General features: G+C 36.4%; 1 protein-coding gene across 1 annotated transcript; it reads left to right on the plus strand.

Moving 5' to 3' along the window:
- Positions 1–509: 509 nt before the first annotated feature.
- Positions 510–27,788, plus strand: cwc22 (CWC22 spliceosome associated protein homolog). The gene is made up of 7 exons (XM_073846252.1): positions 510–566; positions 17,437–17,514; positions 17,889–18,041; positions 18,217–18,344; positions 18,445–18,546; positions 18,636–18,841; positions 26,878–27,788. Exons 1-7 carry the CDS (start codon positions 543–545, stop codon positions 27,456–27,458), a joined length of 1,272 nt encoding a protein of 423 aa, XP_073702353.1. The 5' UTR covers positions 510–542; the 3' UTR covers positions 27,459–27,788.

The following is a 27,788-nucleotide window of genomic DNA, read 5'->3' on the forward strand; positions in this document are numbered from 1 at the left end:
CTGCAAATTCACAGCTCAGCTATAATATAATGTCTTTATCCATGCTGCTACAGATCCAACAGCTTTACAGTAAACACTAGCCCAAAATGGGTCCCTATAGGCTTTAAAGAGAATCTTGGTCCTTAAATGAAGCCCTGAAGACCAAACACAATCCCAGGACAAGCAAAAGGGTTAGCCTGCTTAAGACAGACAGCCTCAATTCTCCTTAGAGCACACATATTTTGTAATATCTTTGGGGTATTAGGACTGCATTATTATTCTGATCATGGTGTTCCCCTTGTTAACCTTCAACAGATGATGCCCTCTGGTACTGTGATAGTTTAGCTTAATTTGAATGCAGTCTGGTTCATATTTAATACATATTGCATTTGATTTATTATGTGCTGAAGTTATATGTAATCTATTAAAATCGTATGCATATCATGGGATCGGTTGAACTCAATGTGTTATATTTCATTAGCACATGAAATGCAGAAGGTGATGTTTTCATGTTTTATTTTCACAGCTTGGACTTCGAAGAATGTGCCCACAAGTTGATAAAAATGGATTTCCCCGAGAGCCAGACGGTACGTAAATAAACTCTGCTGTTCTCTCTAAAATCCTGCAGATCTATGTTGCTTTTCGTGTCTCTGCACACAGCTGTTTATCGGAAGCTTTTAACTTCATCTAAATATTTGTTTTCAGTCTCAGAGGTAATTTGTGCCTTTGTGGTCACTTGGGAAGCATTTGTCATCTTAATATCCTTGTTTTGCAGTTTCACAGTAGGGAAAAATGGCTGTTTTGGCTAATGGCAACTGGGTGTTCCCTCCTGTTTAACTGATCAAATGTCTTTCTCCAGAAATGGCCCGTTTGTGATTGTCACCCTGCTGTTTCATAAAACACGAATTCAGTGCCAGAAGCTCATCAGTTTGATGGAAATTTCTGTATTTGTCAGCACCTGAGCTCTGCTTTGCAGATCTGCCATTACAGCACTGGACTAGGCGATATGTCGAATACTCACAATGTCTCTTTAGCAATTTTTTCTGACGATATAAACGTTTTTATGTTTCAGTTATTTAAATGCCCTTTTTATTCGGCAGATAACAATGTTTAGACTATTAAATGAATTTAACGACACTAATATAAAAGGATATCTTAATAATAACATTATAATAATTAAAAATGCCACATGTGAGTGGATTAAGCAAATTATTAGTTAAATGAGGCTCTGTTTTTCCATTTCACTTCTGTTGTTTTTCTATGTAAATGCAGTAGATTGACGTGTTTGATCTCTTGTGGCATTCTAAAAACGCAGCTTTTAATTTAACCAAACTTTTAAAGCACATCAACAGTATTACATAAACAGTAAATTTATCAACAAGGAAAATACAACTAAAAGGTAGGCTAATACAAACATAGAAGCATACATGCAAAAATAAAATATATTAAAAATGAGGGCTGTCACTGTCAGAGGAACAAAGGGCGTTTGGCCAAACTGAACAAGGATTTCCTGGGCAAGAATCTTGAAAACATTCATGTATGTTCTTATCATTTCCAGTCATATAGGTGAATATTAGTCTAATATCTTAATTAATCCTGCTGATTATCTCCGTTATGGCCGTCCACATATCTGGGTAACTGACTAAATCATAAGCCGTAAGTTAAAACCCTTTATTAGATCATTTTCTAAGGCTGCATGATATATTAAACCCATTTAAAAAATGTATTAAAGCATAATACTATTATGAATTCACAAACACTACGATTAAATTAAATAAATATATGCATTGCAGGTTTACTATATGCACTTGCATATGCATGTAGTTTACCTATGTGTGTGTCAGAGTGACTCTGTCACAGTAAATGCTGCTCCACACAAACAGTTATTATTTACATGTGTGGAGCATCTCATTCTCCATCTCTGCTTATTGCTGTGAGTTTGGGTTTATTATAACATTCATCTGGGAACACAATGTGCGCCATTTCATCAGATTTGTAAGGTAAATAATTTAAAAACCTATGCAAACACAGGATAATACATCAGTATCTTTCTCAATATACTAACTTTTCATTGCAATTTTAAAATAAAAGTTAAAATCCTCACTCTGACTTTATACTTCAGCACTTTACACTTGATGTCCACATGTTTAGAAAAATACAGTGGCTGTAGCATTTCTGTCATAAAGAAATGTCCCAGTATTAAAGATTAAGTGGACATTTGAATTAAATGTTGTTTAGTCAGTATTATCCAAGGATTAGATCACGCTGTAAAGTGTAAAAACAATTGTCAGGCTGTCGGCAGCCACTGATATGCGTAATGTGCGTTAGTTCTATTGTTTATAATACATTATGCATTTTCAGTTTTGTTCAATAAAGCCATATGATTATTTGCTTTAGATGCTTTATTTGGACCAGTTATTATTGCCTCAGTGCTATTGTATATGTATTTTAATTAATTTATAGCCTATTGTTTGTCTATTTTTATTACCTCAAAAAAAAAAAAAATCCAAATACCAGATTAATTGTCAGAATAATCGACTGATTACTCGAATATCAAAATAGTCATTATTGACAGCCCTATTTAAAATAGTAAATATTGTTTGTTAAAAAAAAATTGTAATCAATTTTATTTGTATTACCTCGGGGAAAAAAATCCAAATACTCGATTAATCATCAGAATAATTGACCAATTGCTCTGTCACCAAAATAATTGTTACTGACTGCTTTTTAAAAAATATTAAATATTGTTTGTATTAATGTTTTTATTTGTAATGATCCATTTTATTTTTACTACCTCAGAAAAATCCAAAAACTTCATTAATCGCCAAAATAATCGACTGATTACTTGATGACCAAAATAATTGTTATTGACAGCCCTATTTAAAATATTTAAAAAAAATTTGTTTTGTTTTTTGTTGTAATGATCCATTTTATTTGTATTACCTCGGGGGGAAAAATCCAAATACTCGATTAATCGTCAGAATAATTGACCAATTACTCCGTTACCAAAATAATTGTTGTTGACAGCTTTTTAAAAAATATTAAATATTGTTTGTATTAATGTTTTTATTTGTAATGATCAATTTTATTTTATTTTTTACCTCAGAAAAATCCAAAAACTAATCAAAATAATTGACTGAATAATTGATTACCAAAATAATCGTTATTGACAGCCCTATTTAAAATATTAAATATTGTTTGTTGTTAATATTTGTATTTGTAACGATCAAGTTTCCTTGTCTTTTTACTTTTTGACCAGTCTTGTGAATCTTATCCGCTGTAGTCCTCCTCTGTTGGAAAAAACAAAAATCAGCCATTTAAACCTTTTGAGAACAAAAATACATAAATATCAAGCTATATATCAAATGTCATCGAAAAAAGCTGATAAGTATAAAGATAGATGTGTTTTTTTTTTTTTTGGCTATATCCCTCAGCCCTGCTCTGCACACATTGGTTTTCTTGGCTTTCAGCCTTTTAATCGGTCCGTTTGACCTTTTAAGAGAGATGTGGATGATAACCAGGTTCAATCCCCTGGGTCCACTCTGCTTTCTTATTCCAAATATGGACTGTCTTGTTTAGCTTGTGCCGTACAGATAAATCTGTATGTTGTCCCTGGAGCATATATGTAATGTCAACAAAAATGCACAGTAGGGATTATCATGTTTTGTCCTCCTTTTGAAATGACTTCCGCTAAGACGAACTGTATCAAATAAGATGGGATTGTAAAAATGTCCCGAAATGGAATAGAGCCCCTTCACCCTCACTACCACATCTACTGCTTTTGGCCTTTTGAGAAAAGAGCCAGTGAGGTGCACAAGATGGAAACATTGTGTTTGCAAGCCTGAGGGAGATTGTGTAACAGGGGTAGCATCCTACAAATGCCTTCTTTATCGCGTCGCTCCAGCCCTCTGCACAGACTGAGGAGCGAGAGCAGGTCAGGAGGGGGAGAGGCATCTACTCACTCCCCAGCATACAAACATATGTCAGCTGTGCTGTGGGTGACATCACTACAACCCACTGTCACCTCCAAATAAATCTGCTATGTCTTAGCAAAAAGGATTTATTTCTGTTGGTGCCAGTAGCTTAGCTTTTTCACTTCCCTTGCCACTATTTTAACTCCACATTAAAAATGCCACAATTACTTTTATCACTACCTGAATTTTGCTATATTTATTCAGTTTAAATAATTAAAAGTATATAAATGTTGGCTGGCTTTTAGTCTTCTAGGCACTTTTAGGCTGCACTTCCAACATTATTTGCACAGGATCAGCATCACAGGAATAAATTACATTTTAAAATATATTCACAGAAAACAGTTATTTTACATTGAAATATATCACAATATTACTGTTTTATCTAGATTTTTAATCAGATAAATGCTGCCTTGATGAGCATAAGAAACTTCTTTGAAGCTAAAAAAATCTTACAGATCCCAAACTTTTGGTTGGCAGTGTATATATATATTTAGAATATTGTCACAATGTCTTTTGATGAGAGTACTGTTTTCATACATTGTTTAGAAGCATTAAGCATAAAAGTGATTTAAATCATGAAATAAATGCATGTGTAAATGATTACCTCATTGCAAAGAAGGGCTCATGTTTGCCAGTTTGTTAGCAGTGGGATGTACTTGGATCTGTCCCTGAAGCCAGAACTGGCAGAACATGGCTCACGTCCAGACCTACCACAGCCCTCTGCGTCATCACATACACACACCTGAGCCTGCCTCAAACCCCCATGTGTCTCTGCAACATGAGGAAACACGTCAACTCCTCTGGTTTCCTTAACATCACTGTTTGATAAATAAGTTATTATTGGAACTAGACATCTGAAACTGGGAATCTGAAAGATTGGCTGGGGTTTCGTTTGTCCAATTTAATGTCCTAATGATGTACACATATAACATGAAACATGAGACGAATACATTTCTGCCTAATTTGATGTGTCAGCCTGATTATTTTTTCAGTAGTGTCATTGCTGTACTATGGCGCATCTGTCTTTAAAGGTCGTTACTTTTAATGGGAGGCAACAAACGCAGTCCCTTGTTTAGAGCTCATTTTAACATCACGGCATGCGCTGTGTTTCTTTCACACATATGGGTTCACGTCCTTGGAACCCACTGCGTTTTGTCCCTCCTGAGTTGTCGCTCTAGAATAAACCGTCCTTGAGTGTTTAGTGATGGCTCTTTCTGCCCAGTGATCTGGCTTTGCTCCTAAATTGCAGAGTTCCCACAGTTATGGAGAACCTGAAAATATAAGGGAATTTTCAAATGGTTTTCCAAGACTGCAAGAGTCATGGGGATAATCAAAGCTTGAAATACATGGATATATACAGTCAAGGCCAAACTTATTCATACTCCTGGCAAATTCTGAGTTACTGAATTACTGAGTTTTTTTTATTTTTTTTATTAGAAATGACAGACCTCAGATTCTCAATTCTCAGATCCTCAGATCCCTCCTCAGACTCTCAATTGGATTTAAGTCAGGACTCTGAGTGGGCCACTGCAAAACGTTAATGTTTTTGCCTGCTAACCATTTCTTCACCACTTTTGCTGTGTGTTTTGAGTCTTGTCGTGCTGAATTGTCCACTGGTGCCCAAGGCCAAGTTTCTCTGCAGACTGCCTGATGTTGTTGTTAAGAATTTTGATGTATTGCTCCTTTTTCATGGTGCCGTTTACTGTGATTGCGTTCCCTGGTCCACCGACTGAAAAACACCCGCAAAACATTAGGTTCTTAGGGTTGAAGGCTTCTCCTTTTTTATGCCAAATGAAGGCTACATCATTGTGGCCAAACAATTCAATTTTTGTTTCTTCTGACTATAAAACAGAAGACCAGAAGTCTTTGTCCAGATGAGCATTTGCAAAGGCCAAGCGGGCTTTTGTGTGCCTTATCTGGAGAAGCATCCTCCTTGGTCTGCGTCCGTGGAACCCAGTGGTGTGCAGTGTCCGTTGGACTGTCTGCCTTGAGATGTTGCCACCAGCAGAGCCCAGATTCATCAGGATGGCCTTGGTGGTGATCCTTGGTTTCTTTTTTTACCTCTCTTACTATCCTCCTTGGCAGCACAGGTGTCACTTTTGGCTTCCGACCACATCCTCTGTGATTTTTCACAGTGTGGAACGTCTTGTATTTTTTAGTAATGCACTGTATAGCCACTGGAACTTCAAAACATTTAGATATGGTCTTATAGCCCTTTCCTGACTTATGAGCAGCCACAATGCGCAGCCGCAGGTCCTCAGTGAGCTCCTTTGTCTTAGCCATGACTGTCCACAAATCAACAGCTCAAGTTTCTGTTTTTCACCTGTTGAGTTGATTAAAACAGCTGTTCCCAATAAATCAGGGTAATTAGGATGCTTTAGTACATCTTGGACTATTTGGAATGGTATAGATCTTTGGATTTTCCTATAGACTGACAGTTTGCAAAGGGTATGAACAATTTTGGACATGCCACTTTTTGTTCAAATGTAAATAAAAGCTGAGAAATATATTGTTGCACAATGATGCCTCTTGTACATCGTCTTATTATCTTTTGGGAGAAGCCTGTGTCATTTCCGGTCAAAAAAAAAAACTTGCAGGTTGAATAAAAGTAATTTTAAGTCAGAATTTGCCAGGGGTATGAATAATTTTGGGCTTGACTGTATATACAGTTTTCTTTCTTTTTTTTTCTTTTGATTTAAAATATTGCACAGCTGTGAGCAACTGATCTGGTCACAAGTGAATGGTTTTTATTGATTTTACTTATTCTCTTACCTGTTTTCATTTATTCATGCAATCATTTTAATGGAAATGCATTGGTTAAAAAGTGTGGAAACCCTGTAAAATAACACTTAATTTGCAATTCATAGCTGTAATTCCAAGCTGAGCATTTTTGGGGAATGTTTTTGTCACTATTAAGAAAAGGAACTTCATTATTTTAAGAAAATCCCTCTGAATGAGGTCATTCGCTTTCACGTGTTCTAAAGATGACTATAAAAAGGTGGAATGTAGCTTTAAATTCCGTACAGCTGCTACTGATTGGCAGGTGTCTCTGTTAGGCTGGAGCTTGTTTATAGTCTGTATGAAGGCCACCACATGTTTGGTTTCTAGTTTCCACACAAGATGTTGATGAGCTGAAGATCTGTGCTGAACTCCCATCAGTTCCAAGGTTCTACATGTCCTTTACCCCTGTTGTGTTTAACTGTGTGGCCAATTTGTTGGTTGTATTAGTATATAGTACCCTCAACTTCATTGAACGTATTTACCATGTTTTCTGTTTGCAGAAAAGTTGTTAAAAAAAACATCTAACAATCAATATTGTTCAAAATTTGGCGGTTGTTAAGATCCCTATGAAATTGGTTTTATTTTTTCTCAAATTAATTTTTATTTCTAGACTATGTTTTAATGGTTAAATTAAAAAATATATTTATGTTAAATTAATAAAACTTACACAATTTATCAGCAATTTATTAAAAGTGTAACAAAATTACACTTCTAAGGCCCTATGAAATTTTATATTTTTTCTCAAATATGGTTTTATTTTAATTTTTTTTTTTTTTTTTTTTTTACAAAATTCTGTTTTCTATTAATTTTCTAAACTCAATTTTAAAGCTTTCATTAAATTTGAATAATCTCTAATTAATTGATTTTAATAAAAAATATTATTATTTAATTATTTATTTTCAAAAATACTGTTGTGTGTTTCATTTTTTTCCATTAAAAATTTTTGGTAAATAGTTTTTCTGGTAAATATCCCTTAAAAAATAAGTTCTATCATTACATTAAGTAATATATTTTTGTCACAGTTTCTTTAAGTCAAACCCAACTTTTATTTTGATGGGTTGCTGTGAAGACTTTCTATTTGTGTATGATATGACAGTAGTTTTTTCTCAAAAGAAACATTAAAATGGTCATGAAGTGTCTCTCAGAGCAGTTATATTTGTGTTCATATACTCATATTTTGAGGTGGCTGAGGCTGAAATCGCTGTGAACATCACATGTATTCCATTGTAATCCTTCAATTCCATCGTGCTTTATTGTAATATATTTTAAATTGTAATTTATTACTGTCCAACATGTTAATTACTAATGTTTTTTTTTAAGTTAATTACTTAAAAAAAAAAAACTTTTAAACAGTAGTTCAACAGTAGGTCAGTCCTTCTAGTAGAAAAAAATATGTGGGTTTTTAAAAACTAGGAAGCCTCATTTTCATTCACATCACATTAAATATTCTGTCTGCACTGACTGAGGTCCATGAAGCAGAGATGATTCACTCTTATTCAGCCTTCAGTTAAAAGTGATCATTTCATGAAGGCCAAACCTTGGCGTCTGAAAACATAAATGGTTCAACTTGCTGTGTGGATGTTTACATTAAAATGTCGAGGGCAGAAAGTATTAAAAACATCACAGCCAATCTCATAATTTCCGTGTCGCCACATCAAAGTTTCCCTTTTAGAAGAGGATTGTAAAATGTTTCATAGTGCACACTTTCGACAAAGTTTGTGTGAAAATGAGCAAAGGCAATGACAATTGATGCTGAGCAGCCGCTGTCTGGCAGTGGAGTTGATGGCGCGATTATTAGTCTTGTGAGCAATAAACACATCACAAGTGCAGAATGAATCATGGGACTTCACAGATGGCCTGTTCATTATTCAGTCACATTTCTGCCTCCGCCAGCCTCAGCCACATGGAGCGCAAACGTATGGATCGAGTGCATCAGACTGAATCACAACTACATTCAGTTAGCGGATAGATAATTCAGCTGCATGAGACGCTAATCGAATGATGATTCATTTCACAAAGAGCTTCTGCTGCCATTGTGTTTGTTACTGAGTGAGAGTGCAGAGAGGGATATGGATGATCGTTCAGCATTGTGTTTAGTATTTATAACTAGCTTTCGCTAGTTTGCTGTTTTCATTTAGGATAATTGCCTTGGATTATCATTTAGATTTTTGTTTGATCAAAACAATATTGAAAGGAAGAAACTGGATGTTGTAGTTGGATGACAGGGCATTGCTTGTAAGTGGTTGTTTACCAGTCTAATTTAAATCAGTTCTGTGTCTGCAATATTACATTACCAATTTTTTGGTAATTATATTATATTATATTGTTTATTATATCTCCGTTGGAAATACTAAGACTAGTCACTTAAAAAAAAAAGGTAAAAGACCACCTTAACTTCAACAAGCTGTGAGGATATATTGTAATGCCACCCTAATGTCTTATTGGTGCTCATACTAATGGTTAGGGATTTGAACACACACCTTAAGGAGTTACTCTATCGTTCAATATTTCTGTGATGCCACAGAAATGTCATTTTGGATTCCTAAAAGAACATTTACGCAGCCTCAGAAGATATTTTGAAGATGATTAAGAATGATGGTAGGTTTAAACCAAATGCCATTTGTAAGCTCTTTCAGTAGTTGTGGTCTACTAAAAGCCTCAAAGGCATCAGGGCTGAAGTGGAAAGAACAAAGACTCAGTATGTTATTTTCCGTGTTGTGTATTCCCAAATGTGTTACGGTAAAAATAGTGAAAATTCATGTATTTTGATATTACACCAAAAACTAACAATGAAGATTTACTATTAATAGTTATTAGGGGCCAAGCACTGAAAGTGCAATGGCATCTATTGTATTCGTTGACGTTCTTTTTATTTTTCTGCTCTGGAAGTTGTGAAATTTGACACATATAAAGGACAGTCTCAACAACAACCGCTGTAAGTTTAGAGTCTCTAACTCAGACTTGAGCCGCCACTTGTTCAAAGTTTTAATCATGTTTATGCTAATAACTTTTGAACCATAGATGGTTTGTCTGATTTTTACCAAAATTGTCTGAGATCATCTTCAGACCATGCTGGCAATAAGTTATGGAAATAAAGTTGGTTAGTTAAACCGTTCTCGAATAAAGACATGCAAAAAAGGATTTGTCCCTTTATCTCCACAACGGCTTGGCATGTTGAGACTAAACTTGATGTGTGTTACAACAACCATAACCTGAGGCTACCTGCTAACTTTTGGCGCAGCACCACCTAGTGGTCAGGAGATATGAAAAATTGCTATTTTTGCTTGTAACTTCTGAACCGTTTGGCCAAAAATAAAATTAAAACTGGTAAAAAAAAAACAAAAACAAAAAAAAACACTCTTTTCCACATAGTTCATAATTCATAATATTGCTCCCTCCAGTGTAAAAGTCCACCTCCTGTTGTCTCACACATCAAAATCTAGACAGATTATTTGTTTAGAGCCGTTTTGGCTTGTAAATGGTGCTTGATCTGTGCAGATTTCTTAAGAATCCCTCTTAACTTAATGTGAAAGTACTTAAATGGCATTTTCAAACTTTCAGAAGTTACTTGCAAAAGTGATAATCTTTAGACCACACTGATAAAAGAAAATATGGATTTTGCATCAATATGCTTTGTTTAACGCATTGATGAACTGCATCTGAGACTATCTCTGCGAAGCTTTGACATTGACACCAAACTTTGTATGTGCCATTGTCACCTTACACTGACCATACAACCTCAATTTGGTAACAGCACCACCTATTGGTCAAAAGTGATAAACATTAATTAACCATTAAAAATTACATTTTCAAAAATGCTAATAACTTTCCATTACATTAGCCTATTGTAATCAAAATCTCCAAATATTCCTTGAGTCATACCAAGAACATGGATACCAATTTTGCCATAGTTGGCCGAAGTTCCTGTCCACCATTTTTATTTATGTTGAAAACCTACTTTTTCAAACTCCTCCAAAATCGAGATCATCTTTAGACAGCCAAAAAGATATGGATTTCGTGTTAAAATCCAACAGGCTGTATATCTGCAAAACTTGATATTGACACCCAACTTTGTGTATGGCATTGCCACCTTACACAGAATGCGCCACTTCGATTTGATAACAGCGCCACCTATTGGTCAAAAGTGATTGCCCATTAAATCACATTACTACAGGATTTATTTGTGATTGATTAAACCATCTTGAAATGGCTTTAAAGTCCCCCTGAAATCAAAATTAAAGTTTTTTGGCTTTTAGTATGAATGTATTATCCTTAAGATTATCTATAAGCTAGTGTGCTTCAAAACAACGACAAAATTCGCGTTTACAAGATATGGGCATTCAAAACTTACAGTCTCGTCACTTCCGCCAATATGAATCAACAATTTTGATGATATCACCGTGCACTTCAGTTTCTCATCAAACGTTCTGTCCAATCAAATGCTCTCTAGAGTCCGCATTGTCCCGCCCCCTAAACAGAGACGCAATACACGGAGCAGATCATATGCGCTCATTATGTGCAATCGGCATGTATTAAACTACACAGCCTCAGCATGATTATGAGTTTCATATTGAATCTATGGGGTAATTTATTAGTCTGTGGCTGTATAAGCTACAAATGCGGCTTTACCGAGCTGAACGGCTCTGGCCCGAAGAGATATAAATGAAACGCTATTGGCTATTCAAAATAAGTGGGCGGGGGGCTGGGCGATATGTTTTTGTTTCAGTTAAAAGCACGTCACCACATAGAATAACGCTGCGTGTTTCAAGGCACTTCAGTGGACCTTTAATTACTCATTGTTGCAGTTGGTCTGATGCTCAATGCCATGCTTAGCTCCTCATTTTGCCTTTGTTGTACTTGGCCCCTTAATTGCAATATTTACTAGTAATACATTCTTTTTTTTGGTTCGCCTGTGCTTTTGACATCTTTATGAAGATTATGAAGAGTATTTTTCACACCCGATACAGGGGTAATGGAAAATACATTTCTCCTGCACAGTTCTCTTCACTGGAGCTTTCACTCCTTAGAGTTATTGATTAAATCCTCCAGCTTGGTCTTGATGGGCCAGTTCTTCAACCTGACTTTTTCTGCCTCTCCCTCAGGTAGATGTGTAGGCTCAGTCTGCACTCATCCACACAAAAAGAAAAAGGTTGTGGTGCTGAGCCCTGACTGAGTTCACTCAACGTCCCATGTGTGCAAGTGATTCAGTTGAGCCAGTTTGTTTCTGAAGTTTCAACTTCTAATTTTTTGATACTGGGTTTTAGCAACATGATAAGACATTTTTCTCTTTTTTTGCTCTCAATATAGAAGTTTTATTGTGTTGTGGATCTACTGCAGGTAAGTGGTTATTGATTGTCTGGGTGTGAGTCTGGGTTTCAGTCCTTGTGCTGTCGATTTGACAGCATTGCCAATTTCTTTTGAGAGGAAATGAAATAGCCTGCCGTGGTTTTAAAGTTTCTTTAAATGGTTAAAGAAACATTTGTTTCTTTTTGTTCTTCATGTGCTGCAGCTTTAATAAAAGCTAATAGCATTTCATCATTTCTTTTCCATCAGTCTTTGCAGAGCAGATGGCCGGTCATCTGTGGCAACAGTCTTGCTGCGCACGATTACAGATTTCACATCACGGATGCTCCGCTGCGCTCCCTTTCCTCTCATATCTCTCTTCAAAAATTACTAGTCTGTCCTGAGGGGAACGCTTCTATCAGCTTCGTGTCAATCACAGTCCGTCCATCATTCTGTAGTTCCTCTAGATATAATACATCCAAGCAGTCAAAGCAGAGGGGAGAGGAATAAGATGTTGCACTTACAGTGAGGGCATGCGGGAGATCAACCAGGTCACAGGTGTGAAGAAGGAAGTGCTAAAATGGCTGTTTTGAGCGTGTAATCCCTCTAGTTTGCTTTGCTGGTAGGATCAGCGCAAAGGGTCACTATGGGATTTCTGGCCTTTTGGGCTGAAGAGATTTACCTTACATCTCCCTTGACAGAATCTCTAACTGTGCGTTCACACCGCCGCCGGCGAGAGCGTCAAAATTCGCTCTGGCCGCCCTGCAAGCAACGCTGTAGAAAGATTCATTGACGCTCTGACGATCGAACGCTTGGTCTTGTATTTAAAGCGGCCGCAAAGCAAACAAGCATTTCGATCTTGTGCAGACTGACAACAAGTAGGGTGTAAGTTAGTTAACCTCATTAAATATTTTAAACATGAAAATAAGACATTGAATTTAATTGTAGTTACATGTTTGCTAACGAAATAAACCAATTAAAAGCCATTTGTATGGTGTGGGTTTTGTGTTCATGGTTAAGTGCAAACTTAAAAACAGGGACACGTCGTAGATTATGGGGAAACCCGCCACAGCAATAATTAACTTCGCCTCCATTTCTACTAATGTGGCCGGAACCAAGTTTACACGACTGCGTTCTTTGGAAACCTCTCAGCGGTGAACTTCTACATTCCGATTGGTTGCCGCCGAGCCGCGTCATAGCTCATTACCATAAAGCTGACCTGACTTCAACTCTCCCCGACGCCCACACCGCCCAAAACGCGCCGCGCCGCTTCTCGCTGCCGGCTCACATTGAAAATTAATGACTTCCGGCCACTTTGACGCTCTCGCCGGCGGCGGTGTGAACGCACAGTAATGCTCCACCATAGTTTCTCTGCTTAAGACAACGGGATGATGCTAATGAGCGAATCTGAGAATGATTCACCAAAGTGCGGATTTGTGCTCCTGCTTGGTCTGCTGCACAGTAATGCTGCCGGTGTTATTAGAGCAGTTCAATTAACAGGGATTTCCCCGTTCATACATGAGAAGCAGGTATTAGCCAAGTTGGGGAACCGTAGTTGGATTTCTTCTGGAACTGGAAGCTTAAATGATGGCTGTATTACTAATTTCTGAGATATGTTGGAAAGGCAACATAAAAATCACCCTTGTTTTGTGGGAGCCTGTGATTTCGCCGAGGCAGGAAAAAGTGGACAGAATGCAAAATCCAGTCATAAAAATGGAATTTACTGTATAACGTAAATTGTCACAGAATTTGCCAAATTTTGGACAGATACATCAAAAGTAGGTCAGTACACAAATCAAAATGCGATATGGACTAGTGTCTGTGAATATTAATCTGCAAAAATACCATTTAGATATGAATGTTGCATGTTCTGCGTGTCTCTGTGTGAATGAATTCTGCAAAAGCATAGGATTACTAAAGTGCACATGACGCAGTGTTTTCTGTCTCTGCTGCCTCAATATATGAGTAGATAAACACATTAACATAATGTCTAGAACTGGTCTGAGTATTTTACCATTTCTATTGATTAAAAGTATCATCATATCATATACAGACAGAAAGTTAAAGGTCTTCACAGCAACCTGTCAAAATTTATTTTACGATTAAAACAGAGTTTAGGAAAAACAAAAACAGGATTCAGGAAAAAAAATAACTTTAATTTGAGGAAAAAAAATACAACTGATTTCATAGGGCCTTAGTTTAGTAATTTATGCACTACTGTTTGAAATTTAGAGTAAGGATTTTTTTTCTTTTTTTTTTTGGGATGAAATCGATACTTATTTTCAGCTTGGATGCATTAAATTAATCAAATGTAGTTAAGACTTGCATTACTAAACACAGTAAAAACTTTTGTATCACTGTTAAATATTACACTGCATAACTGTTTTTAAAATAAGAAGTGTTTTTTGTAACAGAAAACTACAGTAATGGCTGTGGAAAAATTTAGCCTTGCATCATAGAAAAATATTACTGTTGGTAATAATGAAAAATCTTACCAACTTTAGGCTTTTAAAAGATATATGCAGGATATCCATAACAAAAATACATGGTGAGAGCTGTCATCGTCTAAAAATGACACAAAATGCAACATGACAGTACTAATAAATAATCTTTTCTAAAATCATGTCATTATTCACCAGAAATCATCCCATCCTCTCCCCCCCCCCCCCCCCCCCCTCATTTCCTCTAATGATACCTTTGACTCTAAGAGAGAAAAGGTTTCTGATTAGTAATCAAGCACAGACTGTATATGATTTCACCTACCCTGAAATATACTGTATATAGGGTGTTAATATGAGAGACTGGTGCTGTAGGGCTAAAACACACTTCGTGTCAAACTGTCCTGTGATCAGAACACCTTACCGTCACACCTGGCACATGTGGCTCGCTGCCTGCAGGCACCTGTTAGAAGAGTCAGAACCGATCTCATCAGAGCTCAATACTCAGCCATACCTCAAGTACTCAATACGTCATCTGCCTGGACTCTACGGTTTTTGATATCCTTCTATTAAAAGTGTTTTGGACCTCCTTAAGTTGTAGCGTCATTTGGTGCCAGACTGCAGCCTGCCGGGGTTTCATTTGTAAGTTGATCACAAGCATGCCTTTCCTTCATATAATCCTGAGCTCCTTGATGAATATATGTGGGCCTGAAATCAATAGGCTTATGGAGTGTTGTAAGGTATAAGGAAGGAAATGTGGCAGCTTCTGTATCCATGCAGCAAGATGAGATGTTACACCTACAGGGAAGGGCAGCACAGGGCTCAGGAGCTCAGCTTGAGCCGCAGGTGTGAAGTGGGAAGAGTTAAATGGCTGTTTGGGGCATTCCTGTTTCCTGTGAGGGGAGGAATGAGCATCTGTAGGTAGGATCGCACCAAGGCCAAGCAGGAGGAAAGGTTCGATAAGGGATTTCAAACTTTTGACCTGAAGAGTATTGCCTATGCATGCCTCCAGCCACAACACTTTTTAACATTTCTAACATTGATGCTTTTGGCAATATTCCTTAAAGGCATAGTTCACCCCAAAAATGAAAATCATTGTCAAGTTGTTCCAAGCCTGAAAGAATTATTTCTTCTGCTAAACACAAAAGATATTTTGTAGAATGTTTCTAGTACCCATTGACTTCCATGTAATTTTTTTGTTTCACAAAAAAATTTTGTTTTTTTGTTTTACTATATTTGTGGTCAGTAGGTCTCTAATGCTCACTAAGATACAGTAATGTTGTAAAATATGATTAGTATTTAAAATACCTGTTTCTATTTTAATATATTTTAAATGTAATTTATTTCTATGATGACAAAGCTGAATTTCTTTTTGCTCAAGTCTTTGTGTCAAATGATCCTCCAGAAATCATTCTAATTGGCTGATTCGGGGCTCCAGAAACATTTTATTATCATTGTTGGGTTCATAAAGTGCTTGATGTACTCGAATTTGACTTTTTGAAATTTAAGGCCTGGAAAACCATCGCTTTTAATTATTTTAAAAAGCAATTATAGTTATGGATGAAACTGACCTTTTTGAAACTCTGAATCAGTTAAACCATTGCGGCACAAAATGATTCACTGTTTTAAAACGATCCAATCGGATCTCTTATTGCGAATCATTTGAGTGGGTTTGTGAATTTTTTGCTTCAGATCAGAACTTTGGATTGTGAATCATTTGATTTAGATTGGGATTTCGGAGCCGGTTTGTGATTCTTTTGCTTCAGAACAGAACTTTGGGCCGCAGATTGCGAATCATTTTATTTAGTTTGGGTTTACAGAGCGGGTTCGCAAATCTTTTTCTTCAGATCGGAACTTTGGATTGCAAATAATTTGATTTAGATCCAGATTGCGGAGTTGGTTCATGAATCTTTTGCTTCAGATTGACTTCGGATCGCAAATCATTTGATTTAAATTATGATTTTAGAGCGGGTTCATGAATTGTTTGTTTTATTGTTTTTTGCTTCAGATCAGAGCTTTGCAGTGTGGAGTGCAGATAATTTGATTTAGTTTGGGATTGCGGTGCGGGTTTGTGATTCTTTTGCTTCAGATCGGAAGTCTGGAGCACGGAATCGCAAATCATTTGATTTAGTTTAGGTTTGTGAATCTTTTGCTTCAGATCGGAACATTTGATTTAGATCGGAATTTCAGAGTGGGTGTCATTTTATTAGTATATTTTTATTTATAATTTGTTTGGTAAGTGAGATCTCATGATTGAAGTCCTTGAAAAATCAAAAAAGTAGTCCTTAAAGTTCTTGAAAGTCCTGAAATTTGATTTTACAGTATCTGTACGAACCCTGTTTGCATATATATTTTTTAACTTTAAATCAAGTAAAAAAATATATATATATATTTGAAAATTCTTTCCTATACTTTTACATTTATCAATACCTATAAATTTGTATCATGTACTGGCAACACTTGAGTGCAAATTAGTACCAAAGCACCAAAATGAGACAAAAAGCATCATAAAAGTAGTCTGTATGACTCATGCACTGTTTTTCCAAGTCTTCTGAAGCCAATGGCTTTGTGTGATCTTTTCATTAAGTATTTTTTTTTCCTATTTCACAAAAAACCTCTTAATGATTAATCCATATCTCAAGTGCTTAGCGCTTCATGTGCCTGGACTGATATCCAGTGCACTTGAGAAAAGAGACTTGAGAGTTCACCAGAACTATTTTTAGATCATCGCGTCTAATGCATTCAGGTTGAATTTGTTAAATTGATCTTGAGCCTGTCTGTCGTGCTGTCTGTCTCAGAATCACAGGCTCCTTGGTGAAGATATGAGGTTATGAGATCAATAGGCATTAGTGGAGAAGTGCTGGGAATGGACGATCAGCCCCACACCTTTCCTTTTGTGTTTATTTTAAAGTGCAGTTCCCTGATGATCCGTCTGTATTTGTGATTTTTTTTTTCTCATGTGCTTTTCTTTCTCTCCACAGAAAGAGCTGTGCAACATGATCCTGGACTGCTGTGCCCAGCAAAGAACATACGAGAAGTTCTTTGGTCTCCTAGCTGGGGTGAGCCTGTCTTCTGTCTTTTGTTAATTATATGATCACAAGGTTTTAAAATACTTATTTACATTTGTATTTCAATGTTTTAGTTGATTTATTTTGATTTAAGTTTTTTTTAGGTTATTCGTTTTTAAATTGATTTTGCAATTTTATCATGTTATCTTTTTTTACTTTTGTTTAAATGTTCTTTTTTTAATTAATGCATTATAAAATTATGTGATTTAAGTTTAATATTTATTTATTAATAGATTCCAACATGATGTAGGGTGAAATTGTTTTCTCTCTAGATTTATGAATATTTAAAATGTCATCTGTAATATTGGTATGAGATTGCAACAGTTGTTTTTGTTTCTTCATCTGATATTTTTATCTTTATGTAGAGGTTTTGCCTGCTGAAGAAAGAGTACATGGAGAGTTTTGAAGCCATCTTCCAGGAACAGTATGAAACCATCCACCGGCTTGAGACCAACAAACTGCGCAACGTTGCTCGAATGTTTGCTCATCTCCTTTACACAGACTCCGTTCCATGGAGTGTGAGTTACTTCTTTTACTTCTTTCTTCACGTTCACCACATCAGCATTTAGACGTGGCTAATAAACTAATGCATCCCGCAAGATGTAATTACATTTAGACAAGAACACATCAATATGGCCAGACACATTATTGGTTTCTTGATGCAATAAAACAGTGTTTTTTTTTTTTTCTCAGGTCCTTGAATGCGTTAAAATGAGTGAAGACACAACGACATCCTCCAGTCGAATCTTTGTGAAGATTTTGTTCCAGGAACTTTGTGCTTATATGGGTTTGCCAAAACTGAACGAGAGACTGAAGGACATGTAAGTGCTTTTCTTTGTGTACTCTGCTGTTTCATTGAATTAAGGTAATCAATAAATAATAGTCATATAATGGACCATATCATTTATATTTATTCCTTAGGACTCTTCAATCTTTCTTTGAGGGTCTTTTCCCACGTGACAACCCGAGGAACACAAGATTTGCCATTAATTTCTTCACATCAATTGGCCTTGGAGGTCTTACGTACGTATCTGTGAAATCTACGTACCTCTTTTTGAGACTTCTCCAAATATTGTGAACTAATGCTCACAGAACTGTTTGTTTTTTTTCAGCGATGAGTTGAGAGAACATCTGAAGAATGCTCCTAAGATGATCATGACCCAGAATCAGGAGGTGGAGTCATCTGATTCTTCCTCCTCCTCTTCTTCTTCAGACTCCTCCTCATCTTCAGATTCCACATCTGACAGTGATAGCAGTGACAGCGACTCTGATTCATCCAGCAACTCGGACTCCTCCTCCAGCAGTGACAGCTCCTCAGGTATCAAAACCATCTGAATTATCAGTTTAGTTTAAAAAGAGTTTGATTTTCGGCACCTATGATTGGCTAACCTACTACTTTTTGATTAAAATAAGTGTGAAATTACGTGGAATCAGATCCATAATAGAATAAAATAGTTAAATGTTTCTTATTATTAATAGGTTAATATATCTAAAAATGAAAATTCTATCATTACTTCATCTTCTGAACACAAAATAAGATATTTTTGACACAACTGACACGTTCAAGGCCCAGAAACTTAGTAAAGACATCAATAAAATAGTCCATGTGACATCAGTGGTTCAATCGTAATGTTATGAAGCTGAAAAAAAATGTTTGGTCTCTGCCTTCATTCTCAAGCGTACAATAATGCATGCATAATTGTTACATTTTATTTATTTTTTTATTTACCACTTTTCTGAGTTCTTCTGTACTTGAATTTGACTTTTTGAAATATTAGGCCTGGAAAACCCTTAAAAATAGCAATATTCTTGAAGAGGTACTTGAAAAGTGCTTGAATAGTTGAAACACAATGTATCTATCGGTTCATGCATAATTCACGCAGTACCCAGAAAACTTTTTTTTTTCCCCTATTTCAGTTAATGTCATAAAACTATCAAGCTAAACCAGTAGTAGTAGTAGTAGTAGTACTGATGGTGTTGTGTAAACATGGCTGAAGATGCAAGAGGGGGAACAGATGAGTCATTTAAGCCAGAAGCACTCTGATTGATTCAAACTTCTGACTTTTTATTTCAAGCGATTCACTAGCAAAAAAACAAATTCATCAAATTAAAAGAGCCATTCATTTTCAAATTGAATGATTTCAAAAACCATTGCGTCGCAACATGATTCACTGTTTCAAAGTGCTGCAGTCGGATTGCGTATCGCAAATTATATGATTCAGATTGGGCTTCAAATCAGGACTTCGAAAGGTTTGCGAATCATTTGATCTAGATTGGAACTTCGCATATCGCAAACCATTTGATTCAGTTCGGGACTTTGGAGCGTGGATCACAAATCATTTTAGTTAGATCGGAACTTCGAAATGTTACGCCCCTTACCATGCTGTTTTCTCGGCGTGATGAGACAGAAACAACAAAACCCATTATTAATGAGGCATTTGTTGCATCCAGTGGGGACATAACTACTTATTATAATGACTCATACTGTCTTTTTACGTGTTGCTTCACATTGCGGCACATCGCATAAACATAACACCATGTCTGCACTTGCCGTCGTAGAACGAGAAACAACAAACACTACTCTACACTGCTCAAAACTCACATTTTAATACTCAGTAACAAGTTCTTTAAAAATGAAAACGTACTTACAGGCCATCAGTCAGAAGCCCAGACTGTCCTTGCAACATTGGAATTGCCCCACTTTATAGCCTTAACCCTTTGTGTACAGCTGGCATTGTAAGCTGCTCTTCCAGGTTCAGGAAACTATCCTCAGTGAAATGCGCATCACCTACTCGAATATTTGCATTGTACTGTCCTGGAACAGTGTTATAACTTTAATATAACTTAACCACTGATTTCTAGTTGTGTTCTCATTTGGAAGGCCAAACAAAGTACTTTTGCTTTCACAGTGAAACACACTGTGTCTCCACAACATGGCGGTGGCTGCAACTCTACTACAGCCGGTAAAAGTTATGCCTTCTTTCTTTCCATATACGTATGGGCAGTGTTAAGCTAATCTACTCACCCTGTGACATGGAGAGGTGGGGGCGTGTTTGAATGAGCTGTGTTAGGGAGATGTGGCTGAGTCTTAACTTTTATAATAAATACCTCTTTGGTTTTGAGACTTTAAAATTTGCAACTTTACAGCTCTTATCTATGCACAAACAGCTTGTAGCACTCCAAAGACAAAGGAAAACAAGAAACCACATCATATGACCCCTTTAATTTGTGTTCCGGAAATGATTGAAGGTCTTACAAGTTTGGAAAGACATAAGGGAGAATAATTAGTGACAGTATTGAACTATACCTTTAAGGCTTCGTGATAATATAAATATGATATTTTGCATTTCTGTTATATATATTGTTATAGTTGTGATTTATTGTCAGAAATACAGGAATTTTCTGAAGAGTAGAAGAGTATATGTGTTTGGTAAGAATGAGTCGTTTTTAAATGATTGGGGTGATTTTGTTAAGGAGTGTGAACAATCTAAAAAATCCGAAAAGATTTAGAGTATGAATCATTCTTTTTGAGTTGAACTACTGGGGAAAGACTTAAAAAAAAAAAAAAAAAGTGGATGTTCAAACTTGGGATTTAATTTTTATAAGAACCAGCCCAAACCTCTTTGAGTAACCATAAAGTGATCAATAAATAAATGTAATAAATAATAGATTTTAATAATTGTTCTACTTTTATGTGCTTTGAAGCGCATGTTCTTTTACAGGCAAGCAGCTCTAAAACCTGCATTTAAATGAAACCACAGCCTTCACTATAACACAAAGCCATATTGCGAAATGGATTTTATTTTGTTTTATCATGCAGCCCAACTCAAACATTTTTTTAATTTGGTCATGATTGTGTTGTCATCTTGACTAAATGTCCCATTTTTATGGTTTAGATTGAATGGAAAGATTTGGATTGTTGACGTTACAATGTGTCTGCGTTGTAGACTAAACTGTTGTATGGAACATAGCAGGGACGATCCTGTTTTCCATCATAAGTTTAAAACCTTGTTAAGTGTGAAAGAAAATGTGGCCATTGGCCAGGTGCCTGATTATACATGCCGTTCGTGTCTGGACTTGATGTGAGATCTGTTTTGTGTTTGTGTTTGTTTTTCTTCCTTAATTATTCTGCCTGTTCTGGAGTGTTTTCCCCCCTCCCTTCCTGAGCTCTGATGACTGGTCACTCAGCAGCCTGTTCTTTAGGAGTGTCCACTTTGTAGATCCCATTACATAAATTCACTTTTTTTCCCCCAAAACTCCTAAATTTGGTTGTTTGAAAATGTTAAGAAATTTCCTTCAATTTAAAGCTATTTGGGATTCCTGAAGTCGTGGAAAACCTGGAAAAAACCAGGGCATTTTGTAACGTTTCCAGGCTTTGAAACCGTATGCATTATTTTTGGTCATTTTCCTAGTTTCGCTCACTTTTAAAATATTTCCTGTTATGAGTAAAGTCTGTATGAAAAGAAAGTCATAGATTGATAGATCAAAAAAACACAAACCCTGATTTGTTCAATAAATCGTATTTCCAGGGCAGAAATATCTTCATCCCAGCCAGAAATTGCTCATAAATAGTTTCTTTTGAATTACGGCACAATGACAAGCACCGCTATAAACACTTCCTCCACCATTATGCATGCAAATAGACACTGGTTTCAACACTGTGTAAAAAGTGATTATAATTAGATTTGAGAACAGCCAGATTCTGACAGGAGTCTGTGAGCCACAGCCATTCAAGTGCAGAAATTTGTTCTCGAGGCTGTTAATGAAGTTACATTTTTAGAAAAGATGTGATGTCAGGCCTCTCATCTCCTCTGATACCGTTTAATGAAAGCTAATTGATGTTTATTGCTGCTTTTCAGGAAACACGTACTTTCCGTTCTCTAACAGTTCCCTCTCAAATGTGTGCATGTGCAGGCGTATTTAATGCAGCTTATTATTTTCTAGGTGTAAGCAAGTTAGTGGTTTGATCCTACTGGGTGCTGTAGGTTCACCAAATCTCTCACACCACTCTTAAATCACAAAAAAATAATCTTTAAAAGAGTTTATCAGTTAAAAAAAACAACAATATTGACTTTTTTTTTTTTCGAATGACTCGCTCACTGAGAGTTGTTTTGAACTGTCACTGTGTGTTATGTACTGTCAGCATGAAATGGAAATTCACCTAATTTAAATACGTTACTGATCTTTTTGTGAATGATTTATTCATGCATCTATTTGTTTATTGGATTTTTTTTTTTAATTTGACCGGTAAATTTGAATCATATTTTGAGTTTTTAATCAAACCCAAACTTCCAGTATAACAAATATTCCAGTATTCCAAATAACAGACTTCTCTCTGATACACCAAGCTTGTCCAGTCATTTTATAAACCAAAACCGTTTTTACAATCTGCTGCAGGCTTGCATTCAGAGCTGCCTCCAACAAATCAAAAACTGATGCATAAACTCAAGTCCCATTTTTTTTTCTTTTGCAAAAATCAATTTTACTCAGATGAACATCACAATCAGTGTTGGGTGTAACGCATTACAAGTAACGCCAGTTATATAATCACTATTACTTTTTTTAAGTAACTATTAAAGTATCTCATTACTTTTTCATATATATGAAAATGTACTTTTTACTTAGTTACTTTTTGCCCATTTATTTATTGAAAACTCTTCTGTCTCCATGTTGAGAGAAATCAGGAGTAAGATGTTCCTTTAGTTCATTGAATAAATGTGAACATGAATCTCACTCACGAAGAAAAAAACGGATTTAGTATTCCTCAAAATGAGTAAAAACAGTGATCCGATTCAACCATACTAATAAGCAAAAATCACTCAAGATAAACTAGCACTGCGTCTCTGTTGACTAGCAACTTTGGTTCTAGTTGTTTTTATATTCTGTTGGTAAGCTAAAATTCCTATTCGTAAAAAAGACAAGTAGACGCCTCCAATTTGACAACTGCTGTCATTTAATCTGCGGTTCTATGGTTCTAGGTAGTTACAGTAGGCTGTAACATACCTGGTTGCTTTTTAGGTTAAATCACAGCTTTAAAGCCAGAGTATAATCACAAAAGTGGAATCAGATATGGAAGAAAGTGTTTGTCACTATTTAAGATATGTTATAACTTTAAGGCTAGTGCGTGATTGCAAAAGTGGAATCCAAAATAGAAAATATGAAGGAAGAGACCTGTCGCTATTTAAGTTACATCGCAAATTTAAGGGACTGTTCATATAGAATGCGTCTTTGCATTTAAAAATGTGACGCTTGCCCTATCTCAGGGGTCTTCTGATTGGTCCATTGATTTAGAACCGACATTGATGAGCATATCTGCCTATAAACGTTGAAATTATTTTAACTTGATGCATCTTAAAAATGCATCACTCGTGTGAGAAGCTGCTACAGATGCAATATACGAGCGCAGCGGTCATACACGTCTGTCTAGTGCGATTTTACATACAATAGCCAAGCCAAACTGTGAAGTTGACTTGAGAAAGTCTAGCCTGAAAGTTTTAAGCAGCTGTGAAAGTTTATATACTGTAGATTACCCTAGTAAAAAAGTAATAGATTTAAAATGAATTTATTGTATATTAAGTATAGTTCAGATCGCTCGCAACTTACTGATATGAAAATTATAATGAAACTTTATTTGGAGTACTACTTGTCCACAATGCGCATTTCTTAATATTAAGCCTAAAATATGTTTTAATGCCACTAATGATACGGATTGTATAATCTTTAAATAATATCAGTCTTTAAATGCTAAATATTTAAAGTGCACCCGAAGTATACTTGCAATAGTTTCACTTTAGCACAAATATACTTAATTAAATCTTTAGTTGGACTTCAGCATTACTTCAACAATTAAAATGCATTAAGTACAAAATTAGTTTAAATTTGGCAGACTTTAAATATACTAGTTTAGTATACTAAAAGTACAATTACAGGGTATTTTTATTAAGTACATATGTAAATTTATTTGTAGTATGCTTAGAATTAAATAAATGTATTATAAATACATTTTAGTATATTTATTTTTTACTAGGGTATATATGTGTTGATGGTATTTTGCTAGTGTGATTTAGCTTGTTGCTAACATGATTTAACATGTTACCAGCATGTTTATAGCATGTTTTAACATGATTTAGCATGTTGCTAGCCTGAATGAAAAATCCTGCTTAAAACCAGCTGATTTAGTTAAGAAAATCCAGCTAATTAAACAATCAGCTAAAAACCAGCTAAGACCATCCAAAAAGTGTCCAAAACCACTTTAAAACCAGCCAGAGAAGCCAATGTCCTTAGGCTGGTTTTATTTGTTATTTCTGAAGGGAGTTGTTAGCTTTGCTATAGCAGTAGATATCTTAAATACACCATAAGACTCATTGTGCAGAAGTTTTCCATTCCATGAAAGTCTATGGGATTTTTTGTCATTTTGATAGTCTGGTTTACAAAAATGTAAGTCGGATCAAAAGGTCTAAAGGGTCTGACTTGTAGCTTTAAAACTCTAGGAAGAGTTTGGTGTTACAATGTGGTTGGGAAGAAGAAACGACTTAAATGGTAGATCAGTTAGTTGGTCTTTGTCTGTTTATAGCATTTTAAGCATGTTGTTAGCATGATTAACATGCTGTTAGCATGTTTTAATGTGATTTAACATGTTGCTAGCCTGAATTAAAAAAAAATCCAGCTTAATACTAGCTAGTTTACATACAGCCAAAACCAGCTGATTCCATAATAAACTGCCTAAAACCAGCAGATTTAGCATGAACAGTTAGAGACCAGCTAAAACCAGCTGATTTAACAAAAAACAGCTAAAACCAGCTGATTAAATAAAAAATGGCTTAAAACCACTTAAACCAGCTTTAAATGTAGCAAAAACAGCTAAAAAAAAACCCCAGCATAAACCCGACAGATTTTACAAGGTAAAACCAGTTGGTTTTGTTAAAAACCTGCTAAAACCACCTGCTGGTTGTCTAGTCTTAGGTGGTTTAAGCTGAAAGTAGTTGGTTTAAGCTTGCTCGATCTTTTAGCAGGTCTAGCTAAGACCAGCCAAAAAGTGTCCAAAACCTTTTTCAAAGCAGCCAGTGACCGTTGACTGGTTGAAGTCGTTATTTCTGAAGGGAGTTGTTAGCTTTGCTATAGCAGTAGATATCTTAAATACACCATAAGACTCATTGTTCAAAAGTTATCACTCTTTCCATGAAAGTCAATGGGATTTTTTGTGATTTTGATAGTCTGGTTTACGAAAACCGTAAGTTGGATCAGTTGGGAAGGTCTGAAGGTCTGACCCGAGTTTGGTGGTTGTAGCTTTAAAACTCTAAGAGGAGTTAGGTGTTAAAATGTGGCTCAGAAGAAGAAGAAACAACTTAAATGGTAGATCAGTTAGTTGGTCTTAAATAGTAGATCAGCTTAAAGGAACACTCCACTTTTTTTGGAAATAGGCTCATTCTCCAACTCCCCCCGAGTTAATAAGTTGATTTTTACCGTTTTGAAATCCATTCAGCCGTTCTCCTGTTCTGGCGATATCACTTTTAGCATAGCTTAGCATAGATCATTGAATCCTATTAGACCAATAGCATCACATTCAAAAATGACCAACGAGTTTCGATATTTGTCCTATTTAAAACTTGACTCTTCTGTAGTTATATTGTGTACTAAGACCGGTGGAAATGCAAAGCTGCGAGTTTCTAGGCTGATAAGATTAGGAACTACACTTCCATTCCGGCGTAATAGTCAAGGAAGTCCGTCAAGCTGCCGTAATAAGGCTGAAGAAGGAGCAGTAATACCATGCAGCACATGTGCAAATGCTAAACTAGCTGGGAACTCATTTCTGATAATACTCCGCCTGCTTCAGCCATATTACGGCAGCAAACTTCCTTGACTATTACGCCGGAATGGAAGTGTAGTTCCTAATCTTATCAGCCTAGAAACTTGCAGCTTTGCATTTCCACCGGTCTTAGTACACAATATAACTACAGAAGAGTCAAGTTTTAAATACAACAAATATCGAAACTCGTTGGTCATTTTTGAATGTGATGCTATTGGTCTAATAGGATTCAATGATCTATGCTAAGCTATGCTAAAAGTGATATTGCCAGAACAGGAGAACGGCTGAATGGATTTTAAAACGGTAAAAATCAACTTATTAACTCGGGAGGAGTTGGAGAATGAGCCTATTTCCAAAGAAAGTGGAGTGTTCCTTTAAGTAGTGCATTGGCATGGAAAAAGAAGTTCTGTGTGAATGGTCCTAAGGTCAGTGCGTTATTGCTAATCTGAACCAGAATTCCTTTCAATTCTTTTCCCTTTTCATACATTAATGAATGAACTTACGTTCGGTTCCTCTGAATACTTACAAATTCTTCTCTCCCTTCACAGACTCCGACTCAAGGCGTAAGAAGGCCTCCAGCAAGAAAAAGGATAAAAACAAGGAGAAGAAGAAGTCCAGCAAGGCAGCAAACCAGCGATCTCCTCTGGAGGAGCGGCCCAGCAAGAGACTCGAAAACCGGCGGCAAGACAGCAGCAATGAGGACCGCCGCGGATCCGACAAGCACCACAGAGATTCTCGCCGACGGGGACAGGAGGATGAGTCGCCTCCTGCTCGGCAACGAGGAGAACCTGAGCGCGGGAGAGGACATAAAGAGCAGCAGCAGCACCACAGGCACACTCAGGAGCACGAGGACAGACAGCCAGATTCACGCAGGCACAAGGACGAAGGCAAAAACTCCCGAACGGACAAGGACAAAGATAGACGCCGAAGCAGAGAGAAGGAGCCTCTGCGGCGGAGCCGGGACAGGTCAAAGTCACGAGAGAGGAGCCGCAAAGAGGTCGACTCCAGGGACTCGTACAGGAACGGCTTGGAGAGGGCAGACAAAGAGAACAGGCATTCTGACAGATACAAAGAGTCTAGGAGGAAAGACGAGAGGAGCAGGGATAGCTCGCCGAGGAGACACAGATAGCCGCCTGAAGGAAGACGGAATGAGATCACGATATCGTACCAATTTTGAGCCGTTCCTCGTTCACTGTGGCTTTCACCCATGTGCTTTTGCTTAGCCTCTGTGTTGTTATACAGTTAAAACATAATGATTTTTTTTTTTTGAGCAGTTGTTGAAAGGACTTGGAATGTACCGTACACACATGAAACAATTTTAGCAGTTAAACGAGGCTGTGTTCATATCGTCTGGGACATTTTGTATTTTATGTATCCTTGCCCAATAGTATTTTTGCTGTTGTTTTGGAAATAATTGGGAAAAGCAAGATTAAAGATAACATTTGCTATGAATTTAAAA

The sequence above is a fragment of the Garra rufa genome, chromosome 8 (assembly GCF_049309525.1).
Source record: "Garra rufa chromosome 8, GarRuf1.0, whole genome shotgun sequence".
Classification (NCBI taxonomy): Eukaryota; Metazoa; Chordata; class Actinopteri; order Cypriniformes; family Cyprinidae; genus Garra; species Garra rufa.